Source organism: Mercenaria mercenaria, chromosome 2, assembly GCF_021730395.1.
Source record: "Mercenaria mercenaria strain notata chromosome 2, MADL_Memer_1, whole genome shotgun sequence".
In the NCBI taxonomy this organism is placed as follows: Eukaryota; Metazoa; Mollusca; class Bivalvia; order Venerida; family Veneridae; genus Mercenaria; species Mercenaria mercenaria.
In genome coordinates this window covers 49,481,012-49,501,167 of record NC_069362.1, presented here as the reverse complement: position 1 = coordinate 49,501,167, position 20,156 = coordinate 49,481,012, and the positions used below count along the sequence as shown (strand labels likewise).

The following is a 20,156-nucleotide window of genomic DNA, read 5'->3' as shown; positions in this document are numbered from 1 at the left end:
CCACTGATATATCAACATACGTATAGCTCATATAAAAGATATTCAGTGCCCATATTTCACTAAAATTATTTTCTTCATTTATATAATTCTGAATTAAATAATGTAGAACAATCTGCAAGAGATATCGTCGATGTCTTCGTTTAGATGTTCCTATTATCGATTTTGAAAGTTCTTTTTTGAGTATATATGAATGGTGAAAAGAAGCCAACAGGACGCTTTAAATACAATTTAGTAAAACAGCTATATATCAGAATTATGTAATATAGCATGTATTAAGATCACATTAAAATTCACATCAAAATGACCGAATAATATATTATCCTCTTGATTCTGACAATACTCCACATTCCTCTCGCCCGTACACTACTCATTTCGGTTTAAGAAAGTTTTTACATTAATAATTGAATACTATTCTCCGCAACACATGGAAAACTTACCCATATGAATAAGGTGTAGTAGAATATGTAAATGCTTTTATGTCAAATCTTCATGGAAATCGCCTCAACCAGATATCGAACTTGGTCCATAGTTCTTCGCTCCACAGGACTTGGTAACAGTATTAATAAGTACACGTTAACTGAACCTGTTGGTAGACTCAGCGTTGTGAAATTCCAACCTACTATTGTTTTCAATAACAGCAAATAACACAGTTCGTCCTGAAATTCGTGACAATTTGCTCAGAAATCAGTTACTAAGGCTCGTCCGAAATCATTTCTTCGCATGACCGACATCCCTAAGCGTATTTATGCTTCAACAAGATCTTCTTAGTAAACACATTTTATTAACTGTCATAACCTAAGTGCGGTTTAATGTCTGTAAAAGTCTCCACGCACTTTTGCGTAGTATTATTATATTTTCTGTTCGAGTCATTATAGAATTTCGTTAAAACCAGGTGCTAGGGGGCATAAACAGATCCCGCTGTTATTTTGATTGGCTATAAGTGACGCCAGATTACGCGTGAAATCTCGCGGACAGGCCAGTCTTTGATATTACACCAATGTTGTTTATATGAAAATGAACGCTTTTTTCTTTCCATAAAAATGTATTGTGGATGTAAATATTCCTGGCTAAAGTCATCAAAGTAAGAAGAAATGTCAAGAGTGCTAAAACTTTTAAGCCTGACCAGCTGTCATTGGTACACACACACGTCACCAAAATTCTAAAATATACCGTTTTGTACAAAAACATTGTAAAATTACTTTGAAAACTCAATTTTCTTGGTACAAAATGGGACACAGTTCTGACGGGCACGACTCCATTTATTCATTTGCCATTTTCCTTGAAGACAGAATATTACATACAAGTGCATACAAAAACTTTGCGTAAAGCATTTCACTGATGATGTATTTCATGTGCTTCTGCTTATCGGTCAAATACATGGAAATATGTCTAATATGGAATTAATACATTTTTCTTGTATCCAGTACGATATGAATTCATACGTTTCGTGCTGTGAATACAAAGCGTTTGAAGAGAAAAATGTTGTCTTAAAATTATACTCTCATACTCCTCATTTCGCTCATCATAATAATAAAATAACAATTCGACAATTTTTATTCAAATCTGTAAAGATGTAATGCATGAAATAGTTTGAAATATAATTAAGCCAAACATTTATTTTCTAAATGCTTTTTTTTTGTTGCTTTAAGATCACTTACAAAAGAAAATGCATTTAGGAATTACCAAATTTACTTTATATTCTAACATGATTAAAGAATGAATAAAAAAATCATTTCTAATCTAATTTAAAACCTGCTTTTAAAAAAAATAAATACTATGTGCAATATAATATGGTATACCAAAAAAACTGAATGTTAATGAATTACATACGATGTTTCGTGTTTTCAAACAGTGTATGATTTAGTAGCTCTTTGTATCTCATACTATATAAACAGACATGTAAGTTTACCCTCATCGTTAGGATAGTAGAAAACATTTTAAATTAACGCCCATTACATGTAATACTATGCTAAACAAACTTTTATTTTTCTTAATGTCTACATGGTAGCACATTCCAGGCGTCCAACATACAGAAATCTTTACTCTGATTTCCACCTCGAGGGCTCCACGCGAAACTAGTCTAAGTGTATATAGAAATAGAAGCAGATATACTAGTTTCGCGTTGAGCCCTCGACTTGCACTTATACACTATTTTACTTGACGAAGACATTTTATAGGGATAATAAGATATAGATCCGTTCATGGCCCCGCTGATGATTGCTGGGAAAATGAAAAGTAGTATGTTGACAGTCGACAACTGCAAAGTTGTGTGACAATAAAAACTCGGCAGTCACAGTGTTCTTCATTGATCTTGATAAACATACAATCTGAGTTTAGATGAAGAAATGCCATACAAGATTTTTAACAACCTTTTCGTTTGAAACATAGCTTAATTATTCATATTGAGTAATTCTTTCATTTTTTCGCGGTACTCTTTAGAAACAAATGTGTACAGAATTGGGTTTAAACAGCTGTTACCGTATGCTAAAACGTTTCCAATATATTCCGCAATCAACAATTCTAAGTCACTGTTCAGATTTGTAAAATTCTGTAGAAAAATCACAACGTGTATTGGTGTCCAGCATACAAAATATCCCACTTCTATAGCAAAAACAATCTTGGCTGCTCTTACATTTCTTGATACATTGCTTGACATAAAACTTCGCGTCCTAAGAAGTGTTATAAATATTGATCCATTCAATACTGTAAGGAAGATGAAAGGGAAACAGTAGTTGAATATCCCGAAAGTCAAAAAGAATATTTCTACCATCTTTTTTTCATCATAAATTAAAGCTTCGCTCTTCTTTAAGTAATATTCTCGGTACTCCCATACAAAGAAAGTTTGTATGTTAATAGCAAACGAAAAGAAAATAACACATGCGATTCCAGTATAGATATTTGACCTCGTGCGAAAACGTTTACTTGATAACGGATACACTATTGCAAGGAAACGATCCATAGACATCAAACACATGAAATATACTGAAACATAAGCCGAAACGTAAATTATATAGTTTGATATTTTACACCATATATTTCCAAAATGGTACTTTGGTAGAGTATAATCAAGTGCTGTGAAAGGTACACACATCGTCAAGAAACACAGATCTGCTGTTGCTAAGGCAAAGATCATCACGTTGTTAATAGTTTTCATGTTCTTAAATTTGAATGATATAATAATAACAAAAATATTTCCAGTGCAACCAGTAATAAACACAAGACCAAATATTGGGGGAATAATAACTTTCACTAGCTTTTCAAATTCAATATATTTGTCGTAATATTCTAAACTCACATTTGCCATGATTGTAAATTATGATTCAATATCAACACTTTCAAAGTTAACGTTTTCGTTTAGGTATAGTTCCGAACAGTGTCGAAAACAACAGCTTACAATAAAAATATTTATAAACAAATTGTGCCATCATATTTTCATAATTCATTAAAATATTATTATCATCCTTTAAACAAAATTTTAAAACCAAATACATGTATAATTCTACATTAGATTATAGTCCATTTCATTTGGAAAGAGGTTAAACACACCCTCGAAAGCAGTAGTACGTTAATCCTTGTAATTTTTAAATCATTCAAATAAATGCTTAAAATCCACGTATCACATGTCCCAAAGGATCCAAAATGAATTTAATAAGAGTACTTATCTATTTCGTTTCTGGTAGAAAGCTTGAATAATATATGCGAAAAATCAACGAATACCATACATTTGTTAGCAAGGCATATTAACAGTAACAAGAATATCTAGACGGCCCGTTCCGCAAATTTACAAAACTGCTGGCAAACTTAGGTAATTCCTTAGGCAATTATTTGACACGCGTATAGCAACATGCCAGAATACAGTCATAAGTGAGGTTAATGAAATAGAAAACGACAGCTTTTATCAAGAGGGCACGTGTTTTATCAGCGCTTGGTTAATGCGTACTTCTAAAATGCTGTTAACAAAAATTCTTAAATAAAGTGATATACGTCCCTTCATATTCAGCTGGCCGACTGTTGCCTTCAAAAACGTACTGTAAAAGGTTATTACAATATGTGTGCATGCCCAGTCAGAAGCAGATGTTGACAATTACGACAAACTCCCACTGCATTTTGCATTCATTTTATTTTGAAAATTTAGTAAACCATCACCTTTTTGATGGTAAATGGAAAAACTGTGCGAAAAATTATGTATTAGTTAAAACTGATATGCTTCCTACATTATTTTCATAAACAGTGAATTAGCGAGATATTTTGTGGATCAGAGTTCAGATGCCCGATGGCTTAAGCACGTGGCTATGTATCCAAAGATCTGTATGGCAATTATAACCTAGTAAAATCCTTCATATAAACAATTATATTGACTCATTTGTATCACATCATCATATGTATCTATACTACACGGAACATAAAGCTTTAATATCGACAATCTAAAATTTATATATAGCCATAATATGCAGTTAAGTCAGAAAAACTTACTGTGCACAACTCCTGTCGACTGTGAGGGTTTTTATGGGTCCTAAACCGAGATATTCTTTTGTAGATATACGAGTATGTACACGTCTATCCATTGTCTAAAATTATAATAATATGGTTATTAGCTGTGGGGTAAGATTGATATCACAACGAAAAGTCTGATCACTACCAAACCAAATGTAAACCTACTCAGATCAGTCACAAACAGTCAAATAAGAGGGTGCCATCGCTCGTCTGCAGAAACTGGACAATATGTTAGAGAACAGTTACAGCTGACCACTACCAAGCTAGATGTAAACCTACACAGTTTTAGTAACAAGTACTGTAAAATCAGTTAATTTCGTGGGCATGAAATTTCGTGGTTTTGGTCAAAACCGCAATTTCGTGGGGATATGAATTCGTGGATCTCAACTTTTTAACTTAAAATGAATGGGAATTTTACTTGTTCATTGGGATTAAATTTCGTGGATTGACTCAACCACGAAATCCACGAAAATTAGTCCCCCACGAATATTAATGATTTCACAGTAGTCAAAACGTGAGGGTTTTAATATAAAATGGTGATATTTAGAGAATTTAATGCCCTGAGAAGAGACACTTAGGGAAGAGAAAAAGAGTAAATTTAGAGGTGTGTAACTTTCTCACATAAAAGCGAACTTTTTCTTTTACGGTGTTCTGTTTGGACCATCGATATTTTCATTACTGAACCCCGTACCTCGAAAGTCGACATCACGAAACTACGATGACGAAAGTCGAAACCACGATGATGAAAGTCAAAACTACGATGTTGAAAGTCGAAACGACGATGACTAAAGTCGAAAGTCGAAAGCACGATGATGAAAAGCAAGAACACGATGGTGAAAACGCGTAATGATCATGCGTTTTCATCATCGTAGTTTCGTGATTTCGAATTTCATCATCGTAGTTTCGTGATTTCGACTTCCGAGATATGGGATTCAAAAATAAAAATATCATTGGTCCAAGCGGAACAACATACATTTTCCTATATCTTTAGTTTAAATATAGTTTTTTTAGTTATATATAAGTCTTTGAGTATCTGATATTTTAGAAAATGTGTAAACAACGTTATCAAGTAAGCGGATTGTATATGAAATAAAGAACAGCCAGATTCATTGGTGTTTAACCTATTAGGAAAGCTACCTAGTTTCTGACCAAACTCATTGGAAATCAACCAGAAAGTCATTAGTCTATTTCAAATGATATAAATTAAACATTTGTTTATCTAGACGTGCTTTTTTGTCAATTTTAGAACTTTATTTCAAATTTAAGCATCGCAAATGTCTCGATCCTATCTAAATTTGCATTTTTTTTTTGTTTATTAAAATTAACAAATACGTAGACGATTAATTGCAACATGAATCAAAATTGCATCAATATGGCAGTAAAATGCAAGGGGCAATGTTTTACATACATTTTCAAATATGGATGGCCTGTATTATAGAATGTAAATTTTCCAGATTTTATCAATATTTTGCAATGAAACTGAGAAAATCTTGAGAAAGTCGACGTTTGTTGAAAATGGATAGAAAATCTGTATAAAATCTAAACAAAAATAGTTCTGATATTATCAAAAGTGCGTATTACCCTCTTTTGGAAAAACTCGAATAACTAGAGAAACTACATGGAACGTAAAGCGATATTATTTGGGCATAATTAATAATCAAGTTTTAATTTCTAATCTCGTTAGTGTATGGATTTGATTTGTACCGATTCTTGGCGTCCCATTCCTCTCGAAAGTGCGGGGCATTGGGCAGTCAGACAATGTTACCAGTGGGCCATTGCGTTTGGTCTTAATTCCATTTCGCTTATTCTTCATGGAGTACAGAAACCTTTTTTCTTGAAAGTGAAATCGAAAGTAGAGTAATTTCGGCGGTTTTGCCATACATAAAAAATCACAGGATGTACAAAAAATGAAAGCAGTAGTTTCGATAAGATAATTTGATCGTTACAACTTGTATGTTTTGGGTTTCAAAGTATTAATTATTTTTCCACATCTCCTCTTTTTACACTCAACAAAATTCCTAATCGGTCAGTAAATATTGTATTACTATTTTGTTAATAATGCACATATATTCACACGAAATTTCACATACTGACATTTGAATAGGTACTGCAGCTAATTATTAATTTATTTTTGGCTACTCAAGGCCAAAGTAACCGCATTTGGCGTTTTGACCAATATTGCATATTTTGCACGTGCAGGACATGTGCACCAACATGCACGTGTTTATTTACACTTTTGGCATTACTAACGAAAGTCCTATTAGATAAACACACATCATGGTGAAATTGACACAAGAGCAACGCGATCGAGCTGTCGGAATGTTGCTAGCCGGGACACATTTACGACACGTGTGTAATTATTTTTGCAATTTCAAAAGAATTTTGATACAAGTGTTTGTAGCTGTTACTTTGATAGGTATTTCCATTTTAACATTATTTCCGTTTACAAGAACCTTCAATCGTTAGTTATCTACCATCCGCGCTCTTTTAGGCGAAATTTAACCCAAGTACAATTAACTGAAGTGACCGATTTTGAATGTTGTTGTACATAAAGTTCTGACAGCCCGGGCGCGTTGCTCTTATGTCAATTTCATGATAATACGTGTTTTTCTAGTAGGACTTTCGACAGTAATGCCAAAAGTGTTCATTAACACGTGCATATTGGTGCAAATGCCCTGCACTTGCAAAATATGCTATATAGGTCAAAACGCCTAATGCGGTTGAGTTGGCCGTGACTCGGCTAAAAATAAATCAATATTTAGCAGCAGTACCTATTCAAATGTCAGCATGTGAAATTTCTTGTAAATACATGCATTGTTAACAAAATAGTAATACAGTATAAACTCACCGATTAAGAATTCTGTTGAGTGCATGTGTCTTATTACCGATGAACATCATATCAACATTATATATTTCCTATTTCCGGAAATATATGCCTGCGCATGTGCCGAGGTAAACTGTACTAAAGGATGACAGCAGTAAAAGATCATCCAGGACAAGATCACCGCCAACGGCACACAAAAATCCAAAAGCATCAATATACCGGTATTTATTAATCTTGTTTTTTTATTGAAGGCAATATTTGGATGGCTGATGAAACTATCTAATCTTATATAGCCGTAGAAAGTCATTTTTCTGAAAATCAAGCATACATCAGTAAATTGACAATCGTTATTAAGAATACTTTTATACTGTTCATTTTATATAAAACAATTCTTCCTTCATATGATTTGGTGATTTCCAAATTTCAACATGTTAAGTATCTTGTAACTGGTATAAAAGGGGTTGTTTTCATGTTTTCTGGGCTGTTTTCAAATTTTTTGTTTTGGCTGATTGGAGGGTTTTTGAGGTGAAGAAGTCTCTAATATGTGAGAGGAAGAGAACTTATCATTTTGAAACAATTGCTATACATATATTCTTTACATCATGACTTTAATAGATTAAAATGTAATTAGAGTTGAACTTTGTGTCTTGTACATCTACAATATTATTACAGTATTATACACATTGATTCTATATGATACGCACATTTTAAAACTACCAGTATGTTTGCTAAATTAAGCATGACTGCATGGAAATGCAGAAAGATATGTTTGTTGATGGAGGTAGAACGACTTTTTGAAACCTTTTGCTAGGCTCAGGAATATTTGTTGTAATATTATTGATTGATGTCTTGTTCGTGAGTGATCAATGCCACTTTTTCGTCTTTATTACAATACTTTGGGTTCTTTCTGCTTTCAAAAACGTCAGCGTTAAGGGGGCGAAGTGCCACAGTCAGCCATTTCAAACATTCGCGGCTTGTTTAAATTTTACATTTGGAATATACATGATACATGAAAGGTTATAAACGGTTCAACGAAGTAGGTCTGCGGTCGGCTTTTTGTGGGGGACATCTTCTCATTTTGAGATATTAAAAGAACTCAAGAATTCAGCTGTGATCGATAGGAATTTAATGCCTAACCCCCTTAAGCATCGATTTTTAATGCAGTTTTCGAAATTTTAGACTTTTTATTTTTTGAAAATGCGATTTGAAAATGACGCACGTGCGTATTTGCGTATGCCTAGTTACGCGCCTGACATTGACACACAGTGTCCCTCCTCCCGATGTGTAGGTGGTGGTGGCACTTAGATACGACATTGTCCGTCCGTCCAGCAGATTTGTATCGCACATTATCTTCAAAAGTATTTGATGTGAAGTCATAAAACTTTATAGAAATGTAAAATTTTTAGCTTCCACTGCTGTCCTATGGAACCGCCTGTCTCAACATGCCATAAATCGGACTTAACTTACTTTTATCATTACTTCCCTTCAGATTTAATATACAAGAGTTCATGCCTATGTCATTTCCAAAGCAAAGTGAAATCAATAAGCCAAGCCCTTTAGATAACCAGTTTTAACAACTTGTAAAACACGAAATTTCAAAAAAAAATCAAAGACTGTTTTTGTGAGTTTTTATGCACCAGGGATCTTGTTTTCAGATTTTACTCAGTAAGTCAAGACTTATCATCCTTGACGTATTCAAAATATCTTTAAAGGGACTAAGTTAGTATTGAGACTCGTAACATAATACTGTACTTATTCTGTTTTAAAACTTGTTTGGAGAGCACATAATTAAACGATTGATGGTCATTGACTGTTTTACTGTGGCAATACAGTGATACTGTCTTAGAATGGCAAGACTGTGATAGATAAATCCTATAGACACAGATATAGTCAAAAGTGATAAAGTGCCTTGAGTTTTTTCCCCTACAAAAATGTCCTCGTTGAGCTTCTGTTTTGAGGGAAGGGCTTTAATTTTAACAATGCCCCTGTATTTGACCTATGGTCTATTGATAGATGAAATAAATATTAAACTAACTCTGTCAACGAATCTTAGCGGTTTTGACTAAATCATTGATGTCAGGATTTACTAAAGTAGACTAGACGTTATTTTTACACCATCCGCATTAAGAGTCTTCAAGTTGTTATGGTGTGAAAGCAGATTATCTAGATGTATAGACTAGAACGAGTTTCACTTGTTTGCGATTTAAATCACTACTGTCCGACTTTGATGGTTTCAATATTTAAGTCTGATATTGCGGAATATAACGACACTTCAAATATTGAATAATAACGTGAAACAAAATACCCTGTTTAAATACAAAATTATTGAACATTTCAAGGAACTGAAAATATTTAAGACTAGAAAGTATTTATTAAGAACATATGCATGGGTGTATTTTTCAACCAAAAGGCATATTTTTAGCTCGACTATTCGACTAGTCTAGCTATTCTACTCACCCTGGCGTTGGCGTCGGCGTCACACCTTGTTAAGTTTTTGCATGCAAGTACATACAGCTATCATTTAAAGGCATATAGCTTTGAAACTTATTTTTTCTTTTTCTAGGTCAATTACCAACCTCACTGGGTCAAGTCCCATAAATCTGACATGTATTTTGAGCAAATTATGCCCCCTTTTGGACTTAGAAAATTCTGGTTAAAGTTTTACATGCAAGTTACTATCTCCAAAACTGATGCAGATATTGAATTGAAACTTCACATGTGTCTTCGGGGTTATAAAACTAGTTGATAGCAGCAAGTCCCATAACTCTGACCTTCATTTTGGTCAAATTATACCCCCTTTTGGACTTAGAAAATCCTGGTTAAAGTTTTGCGTGCAAGTACATACAGCTATTACTAAAAGGCATATAGATTTGAAACTTATTTTTTTTTTCTAGATCAATTATCAACCTCACTGGGTCAAGTCCCATAACTCTGACATGTATTTTGAGCAAATTATGCCCCCTTTTGGACTTAGACAGTTCTGGTTAAAGTTTTACAAGCAAGTTACTATATCCAAAACTAATGCAGATATTGAATTGAAACTTCACATGTGCCTTCGGGGTTATAAAACTAGTTGATAGCAGCAAGTCCCATAACTCTGACCTTCATTTTGGTCAAATTATGTCCCCTTTTGAAATTAAAACTCTTTTGATATTTCACCTTTTGGGTAATATTTTCCTGCTTCTGGGACAATATTTCGAATAGTCGAGCTTGGCTGTCTTACGGACAACTCTTGTTTGAAATGTGTGAAACTTATGATATTTTCTTGCACATAATTTTAGATTTAGGAAACATTTGTTTTCTAGCAATTACAGCTCTTACATGTTTTGTCTGCTAATTTCAGGGGTGGTGAAGGAACTGAATATGTAAGACTAGAAAATATTTGTTAAGAACATGTGTATGGAATATAAGCCGAAAAGCAATTTTTTTGAAAAGTGCAAAACTATGTTTTTTCTGTCACATAATTTTAGCTTGAGGAAACATTTTTTTCTAGCAATTAGCTCTTACATGTTTTGTCTGTTTTTCAGAGATGGTGACTATGTAGATCACAAATTCGCGAACGATTATATATGGCTGAGGGAGGAGACCATCACTCTATACAGGATGGTTCCGATGCATATGTTGCCTTTACATGTACACCGTGTAGTGAGGAGGGAACTAGTGAAGAGGCCGTCAAGTATTGTCTGGAGTGTGACGAATACCTTTGTACGACATGCACGAAATACCACCGTAAGGTGAAAACGTCACGTGACCACAAGCTTGTTGATAGAGAAGAAGGAAAAAACAAGCCAAAGGTCGCTACGGTGACAACGAAAATAAAATGTCGACAGCATCCGGACAGAGATATAGAAATGTATTGTGGTACACACGATATGGTCTACTGTTTGCTGTGTATCGCCACAGAACACAGGTAAGTTTCAGTTTGGAAAACACATATAATCAAAATCGTCTCCTAGCTATGGAAACATTCTTTTTAGCGGAAATGTATCATGCAAAGTGCCATATTTAAGCATTATGCACCCTTGCATGGACCTTTAACGTGTAAAAATGCATAATTGAATTAACTTTCCGCGATATGCTTAATAAATGGTGCTCACCAAATTTGGCCAGAAACATAGTAATATGCTACGGTCCTCCTCAGGTAAGCGAAAAAAGACCCACTTGGACCTCTTGTTCGTAACTGATATGGATAAACTGCACTTACATCGTGCTTCGAAAGTAACGGACAGCTGTCCCTCTCTACGAACCAGAATTGAACAATGAATCAAAATAGCTCAGAATATATTGAAATAATATTACTAACTTGTAGTTGTTACTTGTAACAGTGCTCAATTTTTAATACAGGAAGTCAAAGAATGTTGATTTCACCAGAAAGATTTATTTGAATTTTTGATAAATTGTTATTTTATTTTTTTACTTAAATGTATATTATTTTTATACAGGACATGTAAAGATGTGTCTAGTCTAACAGATGCTGCTGGCTCGAGCTTTCATAAAAACGAAACTGATCGTCTGCAAGAAGAATCCGAGTCTATGAAAGAGCTCCTGGTGGACATGGAGAAAACGAAACAAAGGCATGTCGTTTTACTTAAAGAGAAAAAAAAACACATTCAAAGAAGAATTCAAGAAATAGAAGTAAGCATGCTAGAGCACATCAAAACCCTTTCTAAACAAGCAAATGCTACCCTCGGCGAAACATATGCTAAGGTCAAAGACGAGCTAGAATCAGATATTGCCGTGGTGAATCGTAGAAGGTCTGAAGTGGAGAAGGTAAATGAACAGCTCCAGTCAAAGACGGATAATCAGGAACAACGGTTTGTTAAAGTCAAACTTTGTCAGCAGATAATAAATGACGCAAAAAACATACATGCAACATTTGAATCGGGTGGTCGAGTATCAGTTGAGTTTGAGGAAAGTTCAAATGTGAAGGAACAGTTCTTGGAGGTCAAAAGTCTCGGAAATATAGAACAATTTCGTGTAGATAGAAAGAAAGAAATACAACGCCAAAAAGAGGTGAATGTTAAAATGCTAAACGACCAGGATACCTGTTGGATAATTGATATTTGCAAGCTTGATAGCGGACGTTTCATTTTGGCAGACGTTTATAACAAGAAAGTAAAACTAATGGATACAGATCATAATGTGATCAATCACTTTAGTGTCCAAGGTCGTCCGACTGGCATTTGTAAAATAAGTCATAATGAAGTAGCGGTAAAGTTAGGTACTAACAGCATAGAATTGTTGTCAGTAGATACTCGTATTTCTAAACTTAGAAGTATTTCCGTTAAACAAGGAGGTAATTACAGGGGTATGGCGTACACAAACGGGACGTTTTGGGTAGGGAAATCACCAGGTGTTGACGTGTACGACATAAATGGGACATTTGAAAAATCTGTTGCAAAATTTGAACCGAGCCAGATGACTGTTTTTCAGAACTCTGTATATTTGACTGATAACAGTGACGGCATCGTCTGTTTGAAGAGCGATGGTACGAAAAGAGCAGAATTTCGAGACAGTAGACTGGAGAGTACAAGTGGTATATGTATATCGTGTGATGGTACAGTATACACTGTTGACCATGTGTCCAAAAAGATTGTCATGTTCAGTCAGACTAGGAAATGTCTGGGAGAACTGCTTCCCAGTATCCCCAGTGGGATAATTCCAGAATCGCTGTGCTACGATGATAAAAACAATTGTATATTAATTGGTAATCAACCATCCAATACAGTTACTGTGCTTTATTTAAGTGACTGAGAATTAAAGATAAATAGAGTATGAAGACATGCATGTACAATAAAACAAACGCAATTTATTTGGATATTTACCGTTTCCGCGGGCGTTATCACTGCAATGCATTAATTATATCAAACCTGATATAGTAACCCTTAGCTGTATTCGAAACTTTGTCATATTTGTTAAGTCTATCCAACATATCACCATGATCCATTAATCCAGTAAAATCATGTAAAATACTTCACAAAACGCGGAAAATAGCTACTTTAGGGCAAAACATAAAAGGGGCATGAGACCTACTCCAAAAATTCTAATATGGCTGAAAAATCCAATACGAAATACCTGATATCATGTATAATCAATTATATAATTTTGTGTTTATTGCGGACATTTTTACGGTTAAATGACATTGATGAAATAATGTTTGTACATACTTATGCCTGTCATGATATTCTCACTGTTGCAGTTTTACTGTATTCGTCCATTACATTATTCCCCTCCTGATGGTACTTCTAAATTAATGTAGAACAATCCGAAAGAGTAGTTTGCATGTCTTATATGTCTTACAGGAACATATTGCTTAAATTAATGCAGACTAAGATATCCCGACTGCTTTTAAGAATTATGAAGTTACACGGGTCATATTACAAATGTACACGATTTCTCCACTTTCATAGCTCAAAGGGATGTCTTCGTTTAGAAGTTCCTATTATCACCTTTTAAGTTTTTCAAGCATATTTAAATGGTAGAAAGAATCCAACCAACGATTAATTTTAAACGATTACCTTTAAAGTTAATTAAGTAAAATATCTATAACTTAGAGTATGAGCTTTGATAACTTCCTGCTTGAGGACATTTGAATCTTTTCTATAATAATGATGAGATATCCACTGGAGTCGTGTGTGCATATCTAATATGTGCAGCACATGTTAGAATAAGTCATCGTGAGCCTTAAAGCAGCATGCCTCCAGATTTGGCTAAAAAATAATTTTTCTTTCAAATTGAAGTCTGGTCATATTATGAACATTAGAATATGAATTTTTGTTTCTAAAATATTTTAAAAGTTCCAAATCAAGAAAAAAATATGACCGCGCCGGGAATCGAACCCCGGACCGCCGCGGCAATAAAGATATTTTCCCGTCGTCGTAACCAATAGCGCTATAGCTGAAGTAGTGAATAATGACTTCGAAATATAGATATTTATAATCGAGACAGTTTACCTGGAGTAAAAGCGTGACAAACGCTTTTCGAATTTCGTAAAAAGTAGTAAAAACAGCAAATTCTCATGTGTTTCCGTAACATAAAGTTTGTCAGTAATTAAGTTTTAAAGCCTTCTTAAGAAATATAGCATTTATTTCAAGATATCTAAAAAAATGTTTTGTTGTCGAACGATCTGGAGGTATGCTGCTTTAAACAATGATTTCACATAATACGTAGTATGTTTTACCAGGGTTAAGTCAAAATTACTTGTCATATTTTTTCTGTATGGTTATAATAAAACCTATAATTATCATTCATGTCAAAAAACAGAAACTGACAGAACTAAGTAATATAACATGTGATTAGATGTTTGTTTTCATATCACATTAGATGACTGAATGAGAAGATTTGAAATTAGATTTTATTCTCTCGATTCTGACAATTCTTCACATTTCTCCTTAGATAATAATCTCCAACTCTACCCCTCATGCGTACACTCCTCATTTCAATTTAAGAAAGTTTTTACATTATTAAACAAGACCAGTAAACGTAATGGTTTTACAGCTTTTCTCCGCAACACATTAATATCTTCACCATTTGAATAATGTATGGTAACCTAATAACTTTTTGTCATAACCATCGCCTAAACTGGATATCGAACTTGAAGTCGAGACTCCTACGCTCCACTTGATTTGGTAATAACTGCAAATAATACAGAATTCTTCCTGAAATCTGTGACAATCTGCTCATAAAAATCTGTCATCGAGGCTCGTCCGAAATCATTTCTTCGTATGACCGACAGCTTCCACAAGATCTTATTACAGATTTTATAAACTGTCATAACCTAATTGCGGTGTGACGGCTGTAAAATACTTTTACTTAGTACTGTTATATTTTATGGGCCTTATGGATTATCATAGGAGTCTGTTTAACTATAATAGATTTCCGCTAACGCCGGTGCTAGAAGGTATGAGTGATAATCATAATGGCTATTTATTACCTCTCATGAACAGGTCATGCTGTCATTTTACTTGGCTGCGTTCCTTGCTACCAAATGTTTCAACAGCAGTCTTTAATTCAATGCTGGGTAGTGGTTGTATAAAGTCTCCACGTACTTGCGCTTGGTGCCATTATACGAGTATTTTCTGGCATATTAGGATCATGAAGTCCATTCAGTTTTACTTCTATTCCGATTTAGCCAAGAGGCATGAGAGGTTTTGTGCATTTCATTACATTTCTTAGTGAATCTTTTAACTTGCTTGGTCCAAAAGATATTCTTATGACTTCTATTTTCTTACATAAGATTCTTATATTTCCACAACTGTACATCTGTATGGTTATTTAAGTATCTGGTTAGTCAAGTTACTATAGTTTGCCTTTACAATTATAGCAGGCTATACAATATGTCAAATAGTACATAACAACTCGGTATACTACATGGAGAACATCGCTTTTAAAAGTTTTTTATTAAAAAACGCCAAATGACTAAATGCGTTACAAACAACGTACTATAGCAAGTTTAGAAAAGTCATTAACAAATTCAATGAAATCAAAAGACAAATTAGTTTTAGTCATTTTAATTTTTACAATTTATGCATTTTAAATGGTTTAGGGTAAGTTTCTTTGTTTGTAATTGGGAGCTGTTTTATTCCACGAAATTATCAACTGTACACATTTCTACAAATATACTGATGTTTAAAAAATTACTTTGATCATGTAACAACAACAAATCGAGGGAGAACCTGCAAGTTGTATATTGTGTTTCTCTTAATTAGAGGTGGTTAAACAGGTTTTGATCAAATAACGTATTTGGTCGAAAGTTTGATAAATTATTATCTATATTTATTCGTATTCACTGGCTGCTTAATATACATGATGGAATTTCGCTTGAGGTATTTTCAAAGTTTGATTTTGTTGTCCTCGTTGTCCAACCAAGATAGAGTTACTTTGGTATATGTATAAATTTAATAAACATACTTTGCCTATGGAATCATGTGAATATATAGATTATTGTATTATATTTGTCAAATATTTACACTGACAAATATATGTATAGCCGAAATTCATTAGAAATGCAAGTTTGTAAAAATATATTTACCTCCCTTTACATATCTTGATTGGGAATTTATGAATTCCGAAGCTAGCACTGTTTTTAAAAACTTGTCTTTTAGTTCAGAATGTTGAAATATCCTAATATCTATCAAATGCCAACGTAAAATTAGAAACTATATTGAAATCAAAAGCAATACACTTTTTAATACTTTGGTATTAAAGAGGAGTCATTACAAATTTTCATAAAAAATAATAAAACATAAATTTCTGATAGGGATCTGACTCTATGACATAAGCCATTTTGTTTCTTGAATAAAACTCGATTATAATATGCTTAGGTATGAAAAAAATGTCACAAAATGTTGCTCAAATGTGAATAACCGCCTAGAAGCGGAAAGCAATTTAAAATTAGTTTTCGTTTTGTTGGGTTTAACGTCACACCGACACAATTATAGGTCATATGGCGACTTTCCAGATTTTATGGTGACGGAAGATCCCATTTGTCCCTTCATGCATTTCATCACGGGCGGGCACCGTGATAGAACCACCGACCTTCCATAAGCCAGCTGGATGACTTCATCACATGCAGAATTCAATGCCCCGAATTAGACTCGAACCCACATCGATGAAAGACAAGTGATTTGAAGTCAGTGACCTTAACAACTCGATCATTGAGCCCCCTTCAAGTTAGTGGTCACTACATAACAAGAACATGTACCCTGTCTAACTACACAAAGACAAAATCGTATGAAGTACCAATACATTTTAATTTACCCTAAGTAATAGCTTGTTTGAAACAAAGATAAACAGACGGTTTTAACTCGAAATTGTTAAGGTAGCGTATGACTTATTCCATTCGCTAAAATCTTCAAAAAAAATGAAATATGTATGAGCTTGACTGTATGCTTAAATCAATAAATTGTGTTCTGTTTTGTTGTTGTTCTATATTTCAAATCCTTACGATGCAGTACAACTTTTAAAAAGTAACAATACAGAATTCAAAGCAATAGTTAATACTTTTGAGTTTGAAAAATGAAAGTATGACAAATATTGTAACTAACATCTAGTGACGTTTGCACTTTACAATCGCCAGTTTCCTAAATAATCTTCATAATGAAAATAAACATTTTGATTTACATCAAATTAATATTGATCGCCGTATAAGATACACTTGTTGCCTATGACTTGATAGTATGAAAACAACCTAGATTCACCAAACATGTAGACTAGCCACTAGACTGATAATAAATATATTTCTACATTTTTCCCTTTCTTGACAAATTCAATTTCATAGAGACAAAGGCCAGTCTATTTTAGAGATTTTCACAGAGGAATGATGTTGAAATTATCAGTCTATGATATTGGACATAGGATACAGACTGGCTCAGTTCACTACATTCAATCATAAAAATGTAAAAAGATATATCATAGTCTAGGAGCTAGTCTATCAAATATGTAGCATTGGAAGTGAAAATGTCCTTCAGAACGGACGGCAATCACATTTCAAAATAGTCTTTAAAGGCACTGACCCCCAGGTCGTACGATAACAACAAAACACAGCATTTTTTTTATATCGGAAAAGCATTGCTATATTTCTTAAGAAGGCTTTAAAACTTAGATCCTTACAGATTATCAATATGATATGGAAATACATAAGAATTAGTTGTTTATTCAAATCGAAAGGCATGTGTAACGGGATACCGGAGGTTAACTATCTTAATTATAAAGTTTTATATCTTACGAACGTTAAGTACGTATTCCTTCGTGGTATACTGGTCAAGTATCGCAGGAAAATCTTTATTGACGCGGCGGCCCGGGTTCGAATCCCGACCCGGGCATGTTTTTTTTCTTAATTTGGCATATTTAAGAGTTTTAAAGAAAAAAAGTTATGTCCAAAATTTCAATATTAACGAAAGATCATTTTAGCCACAATCTTGAGGTCGGTGCCTTTAAATTATCTGTTAACATTTTCTACCCTGATCTAACGGTGTCGTCATCTTATTATCTGAATTGTAAACTTTTAAATATCTTTTAACAAATCATGTATGTCTGGATAACATAACAAATACGTCTCCAGAACAAGGGAAGTCAGCCAATTTGTGTAAATGAAATGTTAAAAAAACAGGCACAAGTGCGGCAGCTGGAACATCTTATTTGAAGTCAACGATTCCAAAACGTGTCATTCTAACCTCCGACATTTAAATAGTGTTGGCACTATTTAACTCCTGTGACCATTTCACAGCCTGGTTTTCTTTTCTCTCTATGGGATCATTTCAGTCTGAGGTTAAACCTCCGCCCTCAAACAGATCTGATCGCTTTATTTTCTGAGTTGTGACTGTTGTGATCATTTCATAGTCTGAAACGCTTTTGCTTGTGTGATTATTTCACAAGCTGAGGATAACTGATGTGATCATTTCAGAGTCAGAGGCTAAACGCTTTGTTGTGATCATTTCACAGCCTGAGGATAACGCACGTCCTTAAACTGATGTGATCATTTCAGAGTCAGAGGCTTAACCTTTGGTGTGGTCATTTCATAGACTGAGGATATATGCACGTCCTTAAACTGATGTGATCATTTCACAATCGGATGCTATACGTTCATCCTCTTCCTCGTGGTTTTTCTGTGACTTCTTCCTTTGTCTTCGTTTGTGATCTCGTCGTCTTCTCGGACGCGGATCGAGAGCGAGAGTTTCTAGCCTATCCTATAATACAAAATATACAAGAAATATTATGTCGATCGTTCACTAAATATCCTATCATAACGCGTTAATAAAAAAAATCCTCATTATATTTAACTTCGCTAAATTACTCTAACTGCTGAAAACTACATCCCACCTAGCGAATATGTGAATTTCAGCGTTTGGACGTTAATACAAATGCATCAAAACGAAAATAAGTAACAGCTCTTTGGTTGAGATTGATCGCTCAATGTTGTTTACATCAAAATAGATTTATATATCAATATCGTTCTAGTATTAGACAAACCTTAGATTAATACTTACACGTCTTCTCCATTCTACAAGATTTTTTTTTCTTTCCATTCATGTGTGCTCAATTTCATAAACTGAGTGAATAAGAAACTTAATTTTGCTGACGAAATTGTTATATATACGTCTTTTTCAGCATGTAATTATGGAAAATTATATCTCAAATGCATTTGTTGTTCACATGTACATATATTTTGTTTATATTGTTTTCTTATTTGTATTTAATTGTATTGTATGATTCATATGCTCTTCGTCATTGGAGGAAATAAAGAAAAATATTGTTTGTAGATTAATATACATGTTTTATATGCTGTTCAATTTTCATTTTTAAACAACCGTTTCTTTCTATGATTTGGTGGGTTTTTTTTTCTCCATATGTAATGCTTAGCGTTGTACCTACCTTTTCGACAAGATGAGTTGATGCATTAGAATCAACAGATCTATCATCAATTTCATCAAAACCATGTGCTGTAAGTGTTCGCTTCTTCTTCTTGCTTTTAAATATGTTTCTAACCTAGAAATTGACAACATAAAATCATTTTAATATACAGTTAAAGGCAAAGCAAAACCTGGAATACTGTGAAGTTGTAGTAGGGTAGAGTATAATTTTGCACTCACAGTGCCTTGATATAGGAGCTAGCTTTTATAGCGACGTAGTAGTGTCCGCTTTCGGTGAGAAAGCCATATACTCTGACTGTTACAAAATCATTAACTTAGTGCTGAATATTTCAAGAAGTATTAAATATGATATTTTAATAATGATAACAATACTGATTGTCACTATACGAAACATAGAAATAATCTGTATTCACAATATGCAGTTATTTTCCTTGCACTTGCAACTTACACAAATTCTGAATACTTGG

At 33.8% G+C, this 20,156-nt stretch overlaps 3 protein-coding genes across 3 annotated transcripts in view; 1 reads left to right on the top strand and 2 right to left on the bottom strand.

Moving 5' to 3' along the window:
* The window catches only part of LOC123563859 (uncharacterized), a 57,621-nt gene extending 40,386 nt beyond the window's left edge, over positions 1-17,235 (top strand). The window contains exons 2-3 of the mRNA XM_045356956.2: positions 10,846-11,228; positions 11,761-17,235. Of these exons, the coding sequence (XP_045212891.2) occupies positions 10,888-11,228; positions 11,761-13,072 (1,653 nt within the window). The 5' untranslated portion in view covers positions 10,846-10,887 and the 3' untranslated portion in view covers positions 13,073-17,235. The remainder of the gene's footprint in view (positions 1-10,845; positions 11,229-11,760) is intronic.
* LOC123562712 (allatostatin-A receptor-like) lies at positions 1,602-3,740 on the bottom strand. Its single transcript, XM_045355316.2, has one exon. The coding sequence runs from the start codon at positions 3,302-3,304 to the stop codon at positions 2,390-2,392; it is 915 nt and encodes a 304-aa protein (XP_045211251.1). The 5' UTR covers positions 3,305-3,740; the 3' UTR covers positions 1,602-2,389.
* Positions 17,236-17,257: 22 nt separating the features above from the next.
* The window catches only part of LOC123562161 (adhesion G protein-coupled receptor L2-like), a 30,062-nt gene continuing 27,163 nt past the window's right edge, over positions 17,258-20,156 (bottom strand). The window contains exons 25-26 of the mRNA XM_053536557.1: positions 19,691-19,804; positions 17,258-19,005 (exon numbers count right to left, since the gene is read on the bottom strand). Of these exons, the coding sequence (XP_053392532.1) occupies positions 18,862-19,005; positions 19,691-19,804 (258 nt within the window). The 3' untranslated portion in view covers positions 17,258-18,861. The remainder of the gene's footprint in view (positions 19,006-19,690; positions 19,805-20,156) is intronic.

Excerpts from the sequence above, each read along its gene's own strand:
- LOC123562712 (XM_045355316.2), bottom strand. The coding sequence starts at position 3,304 with ATGGCAAATGTGAGTTTAGAATATTACGACAAATATATTGAATTTGAA.